At 33.5% G+C, this 18375-nt stretch overlaps 1 protein-coding gene across 7 annotated transcripts in view; it reads right to left on the minus strand.

Annotated features, from left to right (window-relative positions):
• The window catches only part of LRCH1 (leucine rich repeats and calponin homology domain containing 1), a 114016-nt gene that overhangs the window by 17847 nt on the left and 77794 nt on the right, over positions 1 to 18375 (minus strand). For 4 of the 7 annotated variants that reach the window (XR_007902980.1, XM_051778696.1, XM_051778693.1 and 1 more), the window contains 6 exons: positions 16992 to 17039; positions 16414 to 16486; positions 12817 to 12921; positions 8134 to 8243; positions 4393 to 4530; positions 2522 to 2599 (listed from right to left, as the gene is read on the minus strand). Coding sequence is in view for 6 of the 7 variants with exons in the window: in XM_051778696.1 (XP_051634656.1) it covers positions 2522 to 2599; positions 4393 to 4530; positions 8134 to 8243; positions 12817 to 12921; positions 16414 to 16486; positions 16992 to 17039 (552 nt within the window). In the remaining variant the exon portion in view is untranslated. The remainder of the gene's footprint in view (positions 1 to 2521; positions 2600 to 4392; positions 4531 to 8133; positions 8244 to 12816; positions 12922 to 16413; positions 16487 to 16991; positions 17040 to 18375) is intronic. The other 3 variants (XM_051778700.1, XM_051778697.1, XM_051778698.1) reach the window with 1 other exon arrangement.

Here is an 18375-nt window from a genome sequence, read left to right on the forward strand (position 1 = left end):
CCACAATCATTCTGGGCAAAGCAATTTTAACCCAAGAACTGAATGCTGAAAACCACAGAAGTAAGAGACCATGCACATCAGCACAGCATAGTAATTACTTAGCTATTTTCTTGTTTTCATTTTACAAGACTAACGGGTATTATTCCAAACCTGTGGAGTTCAGGAAATAGTATGTACTCTATTCTTTAAATAACTGAAAAGAAACCAACATGAATCATGACAATTCTAAATCCTTTAAAAACCCGTGCAACAGAATTTCAAGTTAATTCTCAGGAACTAAACATGGACACAAGTATCACCAAAAAGCCCAATATCTATGGTATTAGGACCAAAAGTGGAACTTATCACTTTTCCATATAAGATGCTTGTTTTAAAAAAAAAGTAATAATTCACTGAACTCCTTTTACTTGTTTCTCCAGAGAGAGTGAGGCAACATACAACTCATCAATCAAAAGCAGCATTAAGCACGCCATCTGTAGTTCTTTAAAAACTTTGACAGCTGTCATACTCACTATTACACAACTTTGCATTTCTAATACATGTCCCTCCAACACACAGCAAAGTTTTAGCATCTACCAGCTAGTTCCAAATCATAATGTATTTTCAAAATCTACAGCAAATATATACTTATGCAAATTACCAATAGCTAACAAAAAAGAACATGCTTAGAGTACTTAAAACCTCTTTTAAATTTACAATTGCAAGCCATTCATTTAGTGTTTAAGTGAATGAGTTTTTCCCTTCAAGAGAACTTAATGCTTATTTAGATTCATAAGGACAGTTAGTTCATAAATCAGACTGGTGAGATGTGGCCTTGAGCTTAAGCTTCTGTGCAACTCTTCAACAAATACATTTTAATAAAATTTTTTGAAAATCCTAAAACATTCAACACTAATTTCAATGGAAGCAATAAAAAAGAGGGATAATAAATATATATATGAAAATATCTATTAAAAAAAAAAATCAAAAAGGTGTTTCTCCAGAAAGCTTACTTATAGAAATTGAAAATTAAAAAAACTCGTAAAGGCTTAGCTTACCCATCTGTAATATGGCTCTGTAAGGAACTTTGTAAATATTTCTGTTCTATTTCCATTTCTGAAAGATCTCATGACGGCAATGAAACCAGCTCTTGGCCTTTTCTTTCCCAATAGGCTATCGACAGAAATATCTGATTCTAATTCACTGATGACTTATGATGCATCAGAAGACACTGAGCTTTGGGGCAGCTTAACAAACACTCCATGTCTACAAGTCCACAACACTGAGATCTGGATCTTCTTTGAAGTGAAATTTTATCTTTAACATGAAATCATTCTAACATAATAAATTACATAATTACAGGAACTAAATGAACTATTACAGCTTAAGAGACCCAGCCATTACACTGAATTGACATATTAAATTTATGATGAACGATTCATTGGAACTGTAAGATAAAGTCTCCCCCTCAAAATTCCTACAAATAGCAAAAATTATCTGTTACTTTTGCTGTCCTCCAAATCAAGTTCTAAAATACAGAAAAAACATAAAAAATTCAAATTGGAATTCTTTCCTAATGTGAAATCTTTTCATTACCATCTGCTCCCCAAGGGGATGGTGGGGGAGATCACACAAAATATTCTTTCATTTCAGTATTCTTGAAACAGACTAAAAAGAACTGACTTCATTATACTGTCATATGTAGGCAACAGTGAAAATACATAATGCAATTTTCCTGTGTTCAAATTAAAATGACCTTGTATAATACTTTTACCTTCTTTTGAGGTCACATTTTTGAAATTAACTTTTACTTAATAGGTTCTTCTAGACCATAAGGGAGTCTTTGAAATGTTCCCAACGGAACTCCAGCATTTTTTAGTTATAAAGATGAGAATAAATTACATGATGAATGCTGCCATTCTTAAATGAAAAGCAGAAAATATCAAACACTGCAATTTCCCTATTTCCAACTCCTGAAACATTTATACCTGTATCATAGAACCTTATACATATGTACTTTCCATATCTAACACACAATGCTTTTCTTCAAATCACTGTAGAAATGTTTCGGTACAAGAGATGAGTGTTATTAGTCACTTTTACAATGCATAGACTACCCAATACTGTAAAAAAAGGAAATATTATAAAAAAAAAGGAAAATAAAAAAATTAATGAAGTTCATATTCTAAAAGCACGAGGAAAAATGCAGTAATGTTGTGCAATGAAAATAATTAGCAAGCTTTTGGCTAATTACATGTTATCTAATTATCACAATTCCTTACTTACTTTCCATGGCAAAGACAAGGAGGTATTAGAGACAATACTGAATTACTAATTTAAGACAAAATTTGCAATTTTTAAGTGCTATGACATGAGCAACTTAAATGCACTAAAGTAGTATTAAATCACATTTAGACCAATTTTTTTAAAAAAAGCATCTTTATTGATGAAAACCTGTGGTTCATAAAGTTATCCTTCAGCTTTAAAGTAATTAATGTTTGGATTTTTTAACATCTAGAAATGACAGACTTAATTAAATTACCTCTGGTATCCCCAGTTTTCTACATGCATCCAAAAAGTTTTCCACATTTCTCCTGCATTTGGCCATGCTAAGTTTAGGCTGCAAAACAAAAAAAATAGTCTATGGCAAAAGAAGTCAAAAACATTCATTTAGTCAATTTACCTATTGCATTATTCTTGTACTGATGCTCCATTTCCAAATTTCTCCTGATAACAATGCATAAAATTCTGCTCAACACTTCTGCAAATTGAGCAATTTCTGCTCAGCATCAACTCTAAAAGCATCATGCCTACAAATAGAGAGCACATAAATTGTGGATGCCATGTGCTTTTACTTAGCTCTTAAAGTCACCAGCACATTTAGATCTCCAATTGTTCACATCCAGCTTGTGAGGTTCTAAAACATGCCTATTATAAAGATTTGTAACAGACAACATTTATTTTCTGGACAGCAAATAAAGTGATGAAGGATTTTAATGTCCATCATGGAGAACAGATTTAACTAATTATCAGGCTCACTCCTTTTGAATTTTTTGTGTACTCACAAATTTATAGTAATTATACACAATTTTAGTGTCTCTGAAAAATAAATTTCCTGTTACAGTAGAATCTCAAATATTTCCATAATTTGTCTTACTCAGGACTATTCACCAAATACTTACAGAAATATCATGTGACTAAAGAAAAACCAAATGCAAACTCCTTGCTATTTTACTTCTTCAATGCAAGATGCGAAACACTTGTAGTTCCTGAATACCCTCCTAGTAGCAAGGACTTTAAAGAACTAATTTTCTAGGCTAAAGTAATTAGAAGGCTATTTCAAACAAAAGAAAATAATCAATATGAACTTGAAACAAAATGAAAACAAATTTAAAAGATGCGTTTTTTGTTACAGAAAACACCACAAGATATTTGTTCTAAAAAAGTGGCAAGACAACTTAAGTTTTTGTCCCAGAAATTAAAGTTTGCATATTTTGGCAATGTCATAGTTTTATCAAAGATAGAAATTATTTTAAATCAAGTAACAGCAAACGAAACTCCCCTAGACCACCGGAGAAAATATCTTTTCCTTAAATCTGTCTTCTTGGAAGTTCTTACAGATTGCCTCAAATCCACATGGTATTCTCAGAATCGAGTATCTGGCAAATTTTTACTAACGTGAACATTAAAAAGAAAAAAGGCAGTCTGAAAATACACAAAACCTCTTCAGAACCAGACTGTTATCAGAAATCTGGAACAATGATCTGTCCAAGAAAAAGACATAAACAGAGAAAGCACTAGGGAAACTAAGTTTCAAGAAGTGCACACAGAGATTACATTGATTTTATGTCCTGAAATACTCAGGTCCTTAGATTTGGGCAAGCCAATAATAAATCACTACAATGCAAGTTTTTATTCAATTCTGTCTGCAGGTAAAAAGAATCATCTGTACATTTAACTCAACAGGAAGAATACGCTAATATGTGCTTTAAGTGTTTTAGTAACATGGCATCTGCTAAGCCAGACACTGCTAAAGTTAATCTCATATTTTTTCAATCAACAAACAAGGGGCTAATTTTCTTTTTAAAATTTGTTTTTTTAGAATAAAAACTTATAATCACAGATTTTCATACTGTTCTGAACAAAAAGGCTATTATGAAAATATGTGATCTTGTTTCTAGATCAGAGAAAGGTAGGATAATTTTATTCACACGCACATACACACACCTTTTATATATGTATATATAATACACAAAAATTAACGAACATTTGAATTTGCAGTAATGTAAATGTTGCCCCTAACAGCAAAGAACGTTCACTGAACAGCAACCTGGCTCATGTAACCAAATATCATTGAGCAATAAAACATTAATTGATAAAACATTTCAATGCAGCAAGAAACATGCAACTTACTACTGCTGGTGAAGGTACATGAATACTTCCTACAGACCGAGGGCGAACGTGATTTACTAAATGGCAGAGAACAACACCATCCATCAGAGCTGACCCCAGGTCTTCAGGCAAACAAATCTTTAGTCTTGTTTCTATGTTCTGCAAATGAAGAAGGCATGTACACTTTGACATAGAAATGGATCAAGGGGGAAAAAAGGGAATATATATCTTCATCTCCTGTGCTGTAGACACATAGCCACTTTTGGAGTTTTGATTTATCAAGAAACACAATTCCTGTATAGAAAATGTATAAAAACACATTTGCACGCAATTAGATATGTGACTGCACTACATGTGGCTCCTTTCTTTAACCATTCCCCCATTACCATTCTATTTATCAATCTTGAATTTCTTTTTCACCAGCACATTGAACCAGAACAACATTGTGCTAATGACTGTACAAGTAGAGAGTAAAAAGTGATCTTTCTCTAGTAGCCTAAAAATTACTTAGGAAGCATAAGAGTGATCAGTAGAACAGGTAAGGCAAGGCAAAACATTCAGAGGCAAAAGAGAATTTTTGGATATCTGTTAAGTAAAATGGAAGATTCAATGAAAAGAATTTGATATTGGAAAATAAAATATTTTTGAAAATATTTGAGAAATAAAAAAAAAAAAAGCCCAACAATCCACAATAAGATTGTTATATATGATGAGTTTTCTGAATTGTGTTCCAATCCTGAAAACATTCTAACTCTATACTTAGAAATAATTACTTCCATTATCTTTAAATAGCTATTTCTTATTCCTAGTTGAACCTCTTTAATATCATTACTCTCTATTAACACATTACCTCAACCTATACTGGTTGAATATGAATATCTATGAATAGATAATTCTTTTTAGAATCAAAGGAGAAAGTAGGCTGGAAGGGATTTCTGAAGGTTCCCTGCTCTAAGAAATTTGTAGCGACACCGGACCCTCGGCTAGTTAAGCTTTGGATATCTCCTTATAGCTACTTGAAATTTCTTTTTCTGCAATTTGTACAACTGTCTCTCATTGTTTCACTGTTCATCTTTGAAAAGCTGGGCTTTATTTTCTCTTTTACTACCCTTCAGGCAGCTGGGGACAGTCATATGATCTTCTCAGCACTTTAAGCAAGAAATCCAAGTTAAAGAAATTCAGCTCTTTGGTTTTCCCTTACACATCCCTTGTTTGGGTGGCCTCACCAAGAAATAGTCTGCCCTGAATGCACTCTGGGGTTTCACTATATTTTCCCAGTTTTTCTAACCACATTACCCAAGTATTCACATGTAGGTTTCAAGTGCCAAAAGGAAGAGTGCATCATGTTCACTAATGTAATGTTTGTTTCCACCTTGGTTTAATTCATAAATTAGAAAACATTTTCGCTATATAAGTTGATAAAAGAATACACTTTGAGACTTTTTCAAAACTATTACAAACAGATTTATATAAACTGATGAACTAGAAACTTCCTTAAAACACTGATTTGTCTGTTGTGAGACTTTTTTATGAGCACCTACAATTCCATTTCAATGCCATTTTGTGCTGGAGTTCAGGGTTTAAGACTAGATTTAAATAAAATTGAAGACTAAAAGCAGTTTCTTTCAATTTTGTCACCACTGAAGAAGTGTTCTCTTTTTCAAAAATCATCCACACTACAACATCAGACAATTTGTTCCATTTAGCATGTCAAAAGTACTGTATGTTTACCTTTCGAGTGACAAAAATCAACCAGTATTTCTTGCTAGACTGTACTGCTCAATTGTAAATCACTCTTGAGATGACAACTGTCTGAAGTGACCATGGATCAAATGGACAAAATCATATGGAAGAAAACTAAATATGTCTCTGAAGTAAAATATTTTATGAGATGGAACAATTTTTGCAAAAACACACTCATTCTACAGAAATGAGAGGAATGTATGAAAGGAACACCAATGTTCTCACAATATGTGTCTTGGGTGAAGTGGTTGAGCTAAAGGTAAATGTGCATTTAGATTTCTAAATAAGGAGCCTGAGTAATGTACTAGTTGTTCCTTCTTGTTTAGCACACAACTTGGTTAAGGCTACAAGTTCTGTGTAATCTCTAAATGCTAACTTACCATGAAACAATTAAAAAGCAAAATATACTAATGGTTATATCTATTGAATAAAGTATAAATAAACTTACTGACTTATATGTTCTCCTTGACTTGTAATTAAACATCTAACAAGAAACAAAATAACTTTTATTCCATACACAACGTTTCAGGGTAAGGGCAAAGAAGGATAGTGCATGGAGCTGAAAGGTCAATAATACATTAAACCAATACTACTGGTAATATCTAATATGAATACTGTGTAGAGAGGTCCTTATTACATGTCCATAATCATGCCTGATATGGTGAATAACCTTGTTCTACTTTTCACTGTGAGGATTAACTGAACTAATACACAAGGCAGGAACACTGAGGACATTATTTATGATTATTTTTAGAAACAATTACTTGGAGACTTGCTACATATTTGTGGTAACGTTTAAAATAAATGTAAAAAGCTGCACTGATGCTGCTGAATAGACTAGGCTCAGAATAACTACATCCTACTGCAGTTTATTACTGCTACTTCCACTTTCTTCTCCATTACCAGTAAGTCTGTCTCATCTAATTCCTGCATTTTGTCCTTCTGGCATCATTCAAGTTTAGAATTCATAATCTACTACATTGCATCAACTACATTAAGTCTTCAACAAGATCTTTTCTGTTAGAAAAAATGAGCAAGACAAAGTAAGATTAATTCATACTTAAAGTAGGTGAGGGCCTGAGGTAAGACAATGAAAATATAAGTCTGTATAGTTCTACATTAAAATCCTGCCTTTTAAACAGTATTTGGTAAAGAGAAAAAAATGAACCCTCCTGCTTTAAAATTAAATAATAGAAGACATGTTATTTAAAATAAGTTCATAATTTTGCAATTAGCCATTCCATGAAGCTAATGAGATAAGAACAAATAATCTTGTAATCCAGTTGTGATGTCAAAAGCACCTACAGTTTCAGGATTTGCACTGCATTTAGGAGTGCAATTATACCATCTATTCTGTTGCTGATGCAACATAACTGGAAACCTTGACAGGTTCAGGGTCATGACATTCCTTGTGGCAAAGGCTGTCATCTTTTTTTTTAATGCATAAATAGGTGTCACACAAACAACTGCTACCAAGGTATCAGGTGTGTAAGACAGACTCTGTGCAACAACATGCAGCCATTTTCGCATCAGGTTCTAGCTTCTATATTCAAAACAATGTATCAGGAAACCACCTTCTGTATTCAAATCTTCAATTGATGGAATATTCATTTAATTTTTAAGAAAGCTGTTGCAAGCATTAGTTATCTGTTTTCAGCTTTAACTAACAGATTTCATGTCTTTTACTTGTAAAACTGAAGATTTCTCCAGCTGTTTGGAAACAGTTTCTAGACCTCTCTCTTAAGTGATCACTTCATCCTTTCTGATTAAATAAATGGTTAATTCCACCAGTGCAAGGCATGCTGTTTAACTGTATGTCATTTTTACAAAACCTTTCCTGAAGTACAGACATCTGATTGTGATAAAGCACTTCAGGAACAGTCTCACCAGTGTAATTTGCAGAAGCAATATTGCCTCATTTAACCTTCCTTACATTCTCCTACTTAGGCAACTTTCCAAAAAGAAACCTTAAAAAAGACATTCCATCAGCATAAATTAATTCTACCAATACCCACATACCTCACGTAGCTGTTCCACAAGCTCTCTCTCTTCTCTCATCTGCTCCATTTTCCTTCGAATTGTAAATTGTGGGTCTATTGATTCCAAATTTCTTTGTGGTCTTAAGAACACTACAATTTTTAGAAAGAGAGATTTTAGTTTAAGAACGAATACTTTGATTTATTTATTTCTAAATGAAGCAAAATCCTTAGGCACTACCTCCAGCAAAAACTGTTAGAAAATTTGTTTGTCCTCAGGAGGACAGTAAAATCTGATCTCGGATTACAATCATGAATGGTATTTTTTGGATATTGCTCTGGACAGCTTCCTACGCCATCAATGGAGTGGATAATTTCTGAACCAAATCTTAATCTCAATGGGCAAGTTTTATCATAAGATTAAGCATCAGCACTGTCCCTTAGAGAGTCTGGTCTGTACAAAACTCTCTATCTTAACATGGCAGGAAACACCTCCTATTCTTTTAAGTAGAACTCTCTCCTACAAGACGCTGAATTGTGTAACAAGCTGTGACAAGTTTCCTACACAGAACAAAATGTTTACTAGATAAGGTTATGCTAAAAAAAAAACAAACCAATAAAAAACCCCACCACTCAGCAAACAAAGATTAATGTAGGCAGACTTAGCCATTCAGTAACTCTACCTACATTAAAACGCTGTATAGCAAATGTTACAGTGCACAAAGTCTTTGCAGTACTGCTTCCCACCAATCCTGTCAACTTTATCACTTTGCCCACATATAGTTCCTTGAAATAATTACATGACATTTCCGCACATATGCACCTCTACACTTCCATTTTTGTGGTCAATGACTGTTTTGAGCAGTTTGGAAGAACAAGATGTACGGTCAAAATGCAACCGTCACCTGTTTGCCACTTTGCCATTTTGTTTCAGAAAATGCAACTGTCGCATGTTTGCCATTCAAATTATAGGCCAACTAGATTATTATGGAAAATTATACTACTTGAAAGAAAGAAGTGCTTTGTATCACTATTTTGACGCCTCTCTCCTGAATGCAACATGAAACCCTGAGTACCAATTAATGGTGTGGAAAGCACAAAGCCTAGAAACCTCTGGTTTTATATACAGCTACTGCACAGTCTCGATTTTGTTAATTTAATGCCATTATTGAATTTCTAGGTCCATAAGTAATGGGACAGAAGAGAGGAGCCTTTTGTTTCCTAAAAGGCACATCAATTGGAAGTGTAAGAACTGCTAATAGCACCTACTAGAGGAGTGAAAAAAGATTAATTACTCTTAACTGTAGGAAAGGTACACATGGGTGCAATCACAATCATAGTTTAAACTTTTCTCAGGCAATTGAAAATTGCTACATCTGTTAAATCAGTAATTTCTGGAATGCCATATTAAAGGCTATTTGTTAAACGAAGCTCCTTTTAAATAAACACCTAAATATTACAGTTTTATCTTAGTAAACTATTCTTTTTGATGTCACCAGAAATCCCACTGGCAGAGTGGGAGTGTGTCCTGTAGAAAATGTGCTGGACTGAGAACTACAGACAGTGACTGCAGCTCAGTTCCCTTCTCCAAGTGGACTACACGTCTTCACCAGTGTCACCATTCAGAAGGATCTACACGCAGGTGCACACATCATAAATAAAGACTTCCATTGTGCTGACCTCCCACACTTAGCACGAGACTAGCAGAGCCATGCCTACAGATGCAAGAGGTCCACACTTGTACTGATGTTTAATCTTTGCCCGTGTAGACGGCAAACTGCACGCTTGGAATTGAATTCTATATCCAAAGTACAGTGTATCAACAGACCTGTGTTCCCTAACATTTTGTAGAGAGGCTACATATAACTGTGACTGCACATACCCAAACATACAAAGGCTGTTAAAAGACTTATATATGGTGAAAAATATATAAAATGTTATTTAATAAAGTATACAGTTTAGTATGGCCACAATAACAACAAAAAAAATCAAATCCCAAGTTTTCAAAGTGCAGAAACTATTCCAAGTGCAGCCTTCTATTAAACTCCAGGATTGTACTGTGTTAAAGTTTCTGTATAAGCAACTCTGTAATAATTTATTAGAGACTGCTCCTAAATTTTTCAGGGGTGAAATAAAAATCTCCTATCACATTTATTAAAAACTGCTGTTGCAATTTCTAAGATTTTCTAGTTCACTGTACAACTCTAATAATTTGAGCTTTGCTGGCTCTGATGGATGAAATACATCTACATGAAATGCTTGCAGAGTAATAACATGTTTAAGTGGTATTTAAAAGCCACTGTAGCTTTATCATCAGTAGCAACATTTCAAATGATTCTCTACAAAAGCATTAGTTCAGAATTACGTTCTATTTTCACAGAATCAGAATATTATTACGGTCTTCATTCAGTTTGGCCACAGCTGCCCTTGCTTAAGCCTTTGCAAAGTCAGTATGAATGTTCCAAGACCCACTTCCTTCCAATTTCAGACTACAACTGTCTGTTACCAAAAACTATCAGCATTACTTTGTCATTTCCATTCTTGAAGGAGACATACATTCATCCACAAGGAAAAAATCAGGTTAATCCCAGGCAGTGAGAAGTTACTATTAGAAGTTTCTCAATAAAATAAGCTTAATCAATTAAAACCCAAAACTTAAAAAACCCACACTCGAAAGCATTAGCTGTAAAGGTTTCCATTATACACTGAATTTAAAGACAAATGTTCTAATACAGGAAGTTTTGGCAGTCCTGAATGTTGCTTGCTTCTCAGCACTACACGTATTTTCCAGCAAGGGGAGCCCATACCTCACACACACACCTGAATGTCTATTTTTTACTCTTTTGAAGAGTGAGTTTCTGCTTTTTGAACCCATGGCCAAACCATATTATTCTGTAGTGCTTGTTTCAATAATTTTTTTAAGAAGTATTTTGTACAAGTTTCAACAAGTTAGATGTGTAATAGTTAATAACACAATACATATTCAACATACCACAGGCAAGGACAAGCTTTCTTGTGAAAATTTTCATTTCTGTACTGAGTTCCAATGCACAAAGGTGCACTATTAAGTGCACATAAAGGAATTTAGTGTCCTGAGTACTTAGTCTGACAACATTATCCTTCAGGTAAACCACAAAATGATTTAACCTGACTCTAAAACTAAGTGACAAAAAGAAGGTTGGACTAATGACCTGCAGAGATGAAGTCAGGTCAAAAGTTTATAGCTATATTTCTCTTTGATTGATTTATTCACTCTAAATTTAAATAACAGAAAGGCAATAACCCCAATTAAAAAAAATGTAGTTGTAAAAGTCATTTTCTGTTGTAACTTCCCAAGGTAATATTTGCATTTGGTTTAAGATGTGAATGACAGGAGGTATCTATCTGTTCCAAATGCACAAGCTAGTCTGTGTTACTCCTTTCATTTAGAAGAGTAAACCAGTAACAAATGTAGATTAACAGAGATCAAATGCTGCACTAATAGAACCACCTCAAGGTTTCTCTGTTAGAATATTCATCAGCAAAATGTCAAGTTAGTGTCGTATCATCATACTAATTTAAGTTCTTCAACTTCCCAGTATCAATTCTTATATTCCACACTTATTTCCTTTATGGAGTTGATTCCTTACACACGCTGTCTTTTATGGTTTTATATTCAAGAACGCTGTGGCAAATAGCAAATATTGTCAACTAATGAACTGAACTAAGAACGAAACGCCTGCTGTGAAGGAGTTTCAGTCCTTAAAGCACTTTAAGTCTGGGGTGGTACAAGTGTGACTTTCAGAGTGGCATCTGAATGGTCAGACAGGAAAGTTTCCTTAACAGTAAACTAAATGTTGGCATTTATCATTCAATATTTGTGGTCTTGATTTCAATCTGAAACTTTCAACAGTTTCATTACCTTCTAAACACTTCTAATTTAGGGCACCTGGAAAAAACAGTCATACTTTAAAAAAAAAAACCAAAAACAAAAACCAAAACAAACCCAAAACATCTGCCTATCGAATATTTACAATGGGTTTAATTGTCTAGGTTCTATTTCTTTCATCTGACATTTGACTATTGATGCAGTATAAGATCCTGATAGCCCAAACATGGTCCACTTGCATATTAGTGCCATGACTTTACATACCACGGCAATAAGACCCTGGAGAAAAAGAAAACAAAAGCAGCAGCAACAAAAGTCCTCTAATGTACCTGATTTTCACTATGAACATAAGTTTGACAGTGTATTAACAGTTTCTTTTGGACAGAAATCACTATTTTTGCTTAGCTGATTTTTTCAGCTTTGTTTCTTCAGATATTCTTCTTCTAGTTAAGTTAGTTATGCACCTGCATCAATAAATGCAGATGGGAGTAGGATATTTTAATAGTCAGTATCCACAAAAAAAAAATGTTAAAGAAGGGTAGCAAAATAAACTGCTGTTTGAGTACAACTTTTATAAACTCTTGAAAGTAATGCAAGCAAATAAACCTACACTAAAAATAGTTCTTGGAGTGTATGTGAAAAGTTGTTTTGCCAGACTTGAAAACAGTGACACTCTTCACTCATTTACTTTCAACACTACATATTCTACAGTAAATTAACATGCATCCTCTGAGGTATTTAGTCTTATAGACATTCCCTAAAGAGTAGTGTCTTTCATCCTTAGCCACATGGGGCATTTGCCATATATTCATGTTTCTGAAAACACAAAATTAAGTAAATTATATATGGAACACCTACCATTGTCACTGTCTCCTTCAGATGGGATACTGTAGCTAAAGTTGTCCCATGTTTGTGCCTGTGTAAGTGTGTTGAAGGAGATAGGAGGAAAACTGAGGGATGGGTCTGTTGGAGGGGAGTGATAACCAGTCCAGCCATGGGGGGTATAAGGACCGGAGGTGGGATAAAAGTGGGCAGCAGCATTTCATATATGGCATTAGGATTGTATGGTAATGACAAAGATGTAATTCAAAGGTGATTAATACAAAATGCATAAATTTTGAGAAAAGAATGAAAGATGGTGCAGGATAAAAAGAATGAAGAGTTAAATGTTAGTATTTGCAAATCATACATTATATGTGCAGTTAAGCCTGTTAAGCTTAGCAAGATCATTGTAACCACAGCACTTCATACAACTTGTTTACAAACAAGTTTTAAGAAAGAGTACCCATAGATTTTACATAATAGCCTCATAAAAGCCTTGACTCTGAATCAGAATTTATTGCTCTGAGTAAAGTCAACACCGGTAACAGAACACAGATTTATGGCAAATGACAAACAGTCTTCAATTATGCTGGCAATCAGGATTCTCACTATTTTCCAAAGTACACAGATAATGCAGTTAGAGAAGAAAACAAATGGAAAGAATAAATATCCAGATATTAGAAAAACAGTAACTAGCACTCAAATGAGGGAAAATACTGTCAAGTTTTAATGACTTTTATGTGTTCCAACAAACTTGAAATACAAGCATGTCCACCACAGATACTAACATTGTGCTTCAAATCCTCTACAAGCTCCCAAAGCTGAAGACACTAGATTCACAATTAAGAATATGCTACATAAACAGTTGCAAGGGAACAACTTCTCACTTCAGAATATAAACTGCTTTATGACTTTGAGGTTTGTCAGTGCTTGTTTCAATCTCTGACAGTACAAATTTGTTTGTCTGTGTTGCTGTCACCTTGCTCAGCAGAAAGTAGGGAAAACAGTGACCTAAAAATGGCACAGAACAAAAGCAAAAAATATTCTTGATTGCAAGATGTATTAGTATCTGTTCAGACTGGAAGGTCTGGTATATTAAAGATACTGTGGCAAGACCTTGGCAACTCTCAATTTCAATCATTCTGAACATTTTAATCAATTGATGAATGAAGGAGGAAGATTTCAAATTTATTAGCTATTTCAAATGGTTCCTTTTCAAGGACCAAAAGCACTTCCCAAGAGTAAACTATGGTTCTAAGAAAACTGGTAATTATTGTTTCTTTTCAATAATATTTTTTAAGGTTTTCAAAATTAATGTGAATTTGAAAAGTCCACACTCTATGAAAGTATTTAAAATACGGGAGGAAATAACTTGAAAAATTAAAAAAAGGCTCTCTCTTTTACATTCTATGTAAACATCTGACCCTTGAAAAGAATCTGTCAAGAAATCTAAACACATTCATTACCTTTCAAAACTTTTTCTTTGGGTACTTAGGGTTCTTTCTGTCAGCCATCAGATATGAATTTTCCCAATGTTTTGCCTAGTTTTAAAATGAAAAATAAAAGGACCTTCAGTCCTGAACACATATCAGTATGTACTAACACAGAAGTTTAAGCCACTGTGGTTTATCCTCTGGACACAATTCTAGTTGTGTGTGTACTTCAAAAAAACTGGAATCCTTACCAGTCATAGAACAGTTTATTTTCACCTTTCCAAGAGACATAAATCATTACGAAATGATGAGGATGGGGGAAAGTCAAGCAGAAAGCAACATTCATTTAAAATAGATGACAATAAACACAGTGAAAATAAACTCTCAAATTCCTGAAAAAATATGGCTGCATATATTTTCATTGAAAATTTGCCACTATTTTTTCCACAGAGCATGATGTACGCATTTTAGTTAGAACACTTCAATGTTCTTTTAATCTTGTACATGGTTTTTAAAGATTTATAGAAGCAACTAATTCAAATGTAAGCTCTAATAAAGTTAAGTACTTAAAACTCATTAAAACTACTTAACTTCATTAGAACTTGCATTTCCAGTGAGTTTTAACACTTCACCTAAGGCCATGAAGAACTTAAATGAAAAAAAGCTATTAGAATAAACTACAAACTAAGCTGAAAAACTTTCCTAGATCACAGGAAATCTTGGCACACTGATATAACCAAGATGTGGAAGCGCACATTAAACTAACAAGAAGTCATGGTCTTGCATACTCTCCAACAAAGCTGCTTCCAGTCCCTGCAGCAGATTTTACTGGTGGCTCAGAACACAGGCCACATCCCATGAAAGCAGCAACATGGCACAGGCCTGTTTGCTTTCACACATCTTCTCCTAACAGTGTCATTGCAATGTTGCCACTGGACTATGCAGTATTACTCAATGTTTCATTTTCAACAAATCCTGAAAAGACCCATTTGCTCATCATTTTTGTACTTTCATAATTTAGATATATATGGAAATAACATCATCTCTAAATCATCGGGAAAAAAAATTGAGCTAGAGTTTAACATTCCAACAATCTAAGAAACGCAACTGAACAGATCTGTCAAACTGTGTATCATAACTACATGAGAAACTTAAGAGTATCTTCCTTCATAAAAAAGGTTGGTTCAGTACCATTTTCCTTGCCTTTTAACACTTAACCCCCCTCCAAAACACAAAACCCCCCACCAAATCTATGGGTACAATTTCATAAACGTTCAAAAAGCTAAATTGCTGCCATTGTTGTCAAGGTATTTTGTTATGGAAACTACAAGCTTGTAGTGGTTTAAGAGCACTTGCTTAAAAGCATTTGTGGTGAATGCAAGAAATCAGAACTACAGTCTTAGGATGCTGAAACATACTGAAAAATCTATAGTTACTCTTTAGAGGAGATGTGAGATGACTTAACAATACTGACTACCTCAGAACAGAGACTGAGTTAATCATGTTTTTAAAGGAAGTTGTTATCCAAGCTCTCAAATACATATATATGTTTGGGGGGTTTTTGTTGTTTGCTTTTTGGTTGTTTTGTTTGCTTTTAAATAAACTGCTGTTTGTCACAAAGACTGCTGGTTACCCAGATTTAGTGTATTGCAAATTCATTCAACTCGATGAAGTAAAGACCTGATCTTCTCATAATGCTTGATCTTTACACAAGTATAAATACTGAAAGACTCAATGCAGGGAACAATTTTCAGAGCAATGTATAAGTGTCTTCCAAACAATTATTCAGATACATTATTCAACAAAATCTCAACTCTATCACTACATACAAATCAAGCAAAACTTTTATTTCAATTAGTATGTAGCACAGATGATAAATATGTATATACATATAAAATACATATCATTAGATACAAACACATATTTTTTAATGTATACACATATAATTTTATAAAAAATCTAATTTATTAGTAAGGGATGAAAATTGATCCATATATAATATGCCAAATACATCTTACAAATTTAATCTTGATTCAAACCTATAAAACTTTAAAATGTTCTGATCTTCTGACTATTGTACAGAAAATGTTACACTGTTGCCTTCTTAAGGGAAAAAAATAGAGACATCTAATAAAAACACAGATGTAAAGAAACCCCAAACCAGTACACACAAGTTGGTCAATTTTCTTTCCCACATTACCTGATCGTGGCTTCAGGCCAAAAGGGATTGTGGTGTTTGTAGTAGGAGACATTGCTGGACTTTTATCCTTATTCTGTGTAATTCAAGAACATAAATCAAAATAAGAGTAACATCCAGAATATCTCAGTCAGAATATCTGACTATGTAAAATGCAAAAGTTTCTGCATGCTACAACTCCACCATAATCTGAATTACAATATAGCCTCAAACTTTGACAATCTCCCTTTTTTATTGTGCCCTATTCCTCTCCTGGAAAAGATGAGTTTCTGACAAACAAGGAAGAATTAAAAACAAAAAAAAAATTAAAAAAAGAAAATGTGTCAGAATGGAGAAAATATTAAAATAACAAATGTTTTATACTAAACTACATAACTCAGAAATAAGCTTATCAGAAAGTGTATTTTAATATGCTAGTAAATCCTTAAGATGACAAGAATGAACCACAGGTCAAACAAGCCCCATATCCATTTCTGATGAGTTCAGTCATATGTTCTGTGATATTCAGTTACATTTCATTTAGTATATGAAACACTCATATAAAATATATGAGAGACAAACAAATGGCACTAGCATCTTACCTCATTGTGAGAGGTTTGTCCACTTGTATTCCAAACAATTAGATCATTCTGCATGTTTGGAAAGATAAAAAAAAAAGAAAAACTATTTCAGAAACTATATTAGTGATACAACACAATGGGGCATTTTACTCATGATAGTCAGATATATATTAATACCCAATTCTTTTTTTCACTGAAACCATTAATTTGCATAAATAATAAATACTATTGTTAGCCAAGCAACACTTTAAAAAAATGTGGAAATTATTCACACAGATTTGTCATTAACTTTTTAGCTTCAATACTAAGGGTTTATAACTGTATTTGTAAGATTTTAATGTCTGTTGGTTAAAATGCAGCAAACAATTTTGTTTCACATATTTTTTAATTAAACTACCACCAAAGTTTAGTATGTAAATATACATTTTTAATACAGATTTGAGAAGTATTCCATAAGCAATTAATTTTATAACTGCAATATAACATACCTTTTGTTACCACTTCTGTCACAGTTATATTGGAAACATGTACATCACATTAACAAATATGAAATAATATCATTAATTCAGCTTCAATCATAACTTAGCAGAAACACAGCTGGCATAAGTAAATTATAATTCAATTCAAAACAATTTCCTTAGGACAAAAGTTTTTTTAATAGATAAAAAATGTAGATAAGATAAAAGAGAGCACTTGGAACACTAGGTCCCAAGAATCACAGAGTTTTCCAAAAGCCAGCAAGATGGGAAGGAAGATTACACACCCATTTTGCTTCATAACCTTTCTTGGCCACTTTTCAAGCTTAAAAAAAATTCTTCACCTTTAGCCATCTTTCATAACATTATCTCAACCACTGTATTACCTAGAATAAACAGAAAGAAATCTTACTCATCTGATCCCAGCCAGCTCTACCTGGGGACTTGCATGCTTGAGCACTTCTGTGCTAGCCAGAATTTTGAATTTATGCTGAATTGAATTCATTTAGTAACATAAGCAGCAACACAAGTGCTTACTGTACTGCAAAGAACACAGTATGATTAAAAACTTGGTCCTGCAGGAAGTGTTTCCATGTCACAGAATGTGCCCAGTACTTTCACCTGCATAATACAATTCATATCAGGCCCCACAGGTGTTTAGAAAGACTTTTCTTCAGTGGTGTATCCTTGCTAAACAGTTCATTAAACTACAGAGACCACACATACTTTGACACTGAATTAGCTTTATCTGTTCATCTCAACAAGCAATAAGAACTGTTCCAAATAAAATGTGGTAAACCCAATGTACGATACAAATGTGATTAACCAACTCAATTTTTTTGACATTTTAAAGAAAAAGCAAAGACAAAATTCAGATTAACAAAGTTACAAGGTTATCGTAGGAATAGTTGACAGTAAAGATGATGACA

The sequence above is a fragment of the Manacus candei genome, unplaced genomic scaffold (assembly GCF_025592945.1).
Source record: "Manacus candei isolate 608988 ecotype Guabito, Panama unplaced genomic scaffold, ASM2559294v1 h1tg000014l, whole genome shotgun sequence".
Lineage (NCBI taxonomy): Eukaryota > Metazoa > Chordata > Aves > Passeriformes > Pipridae > Manacus > Manacus candei.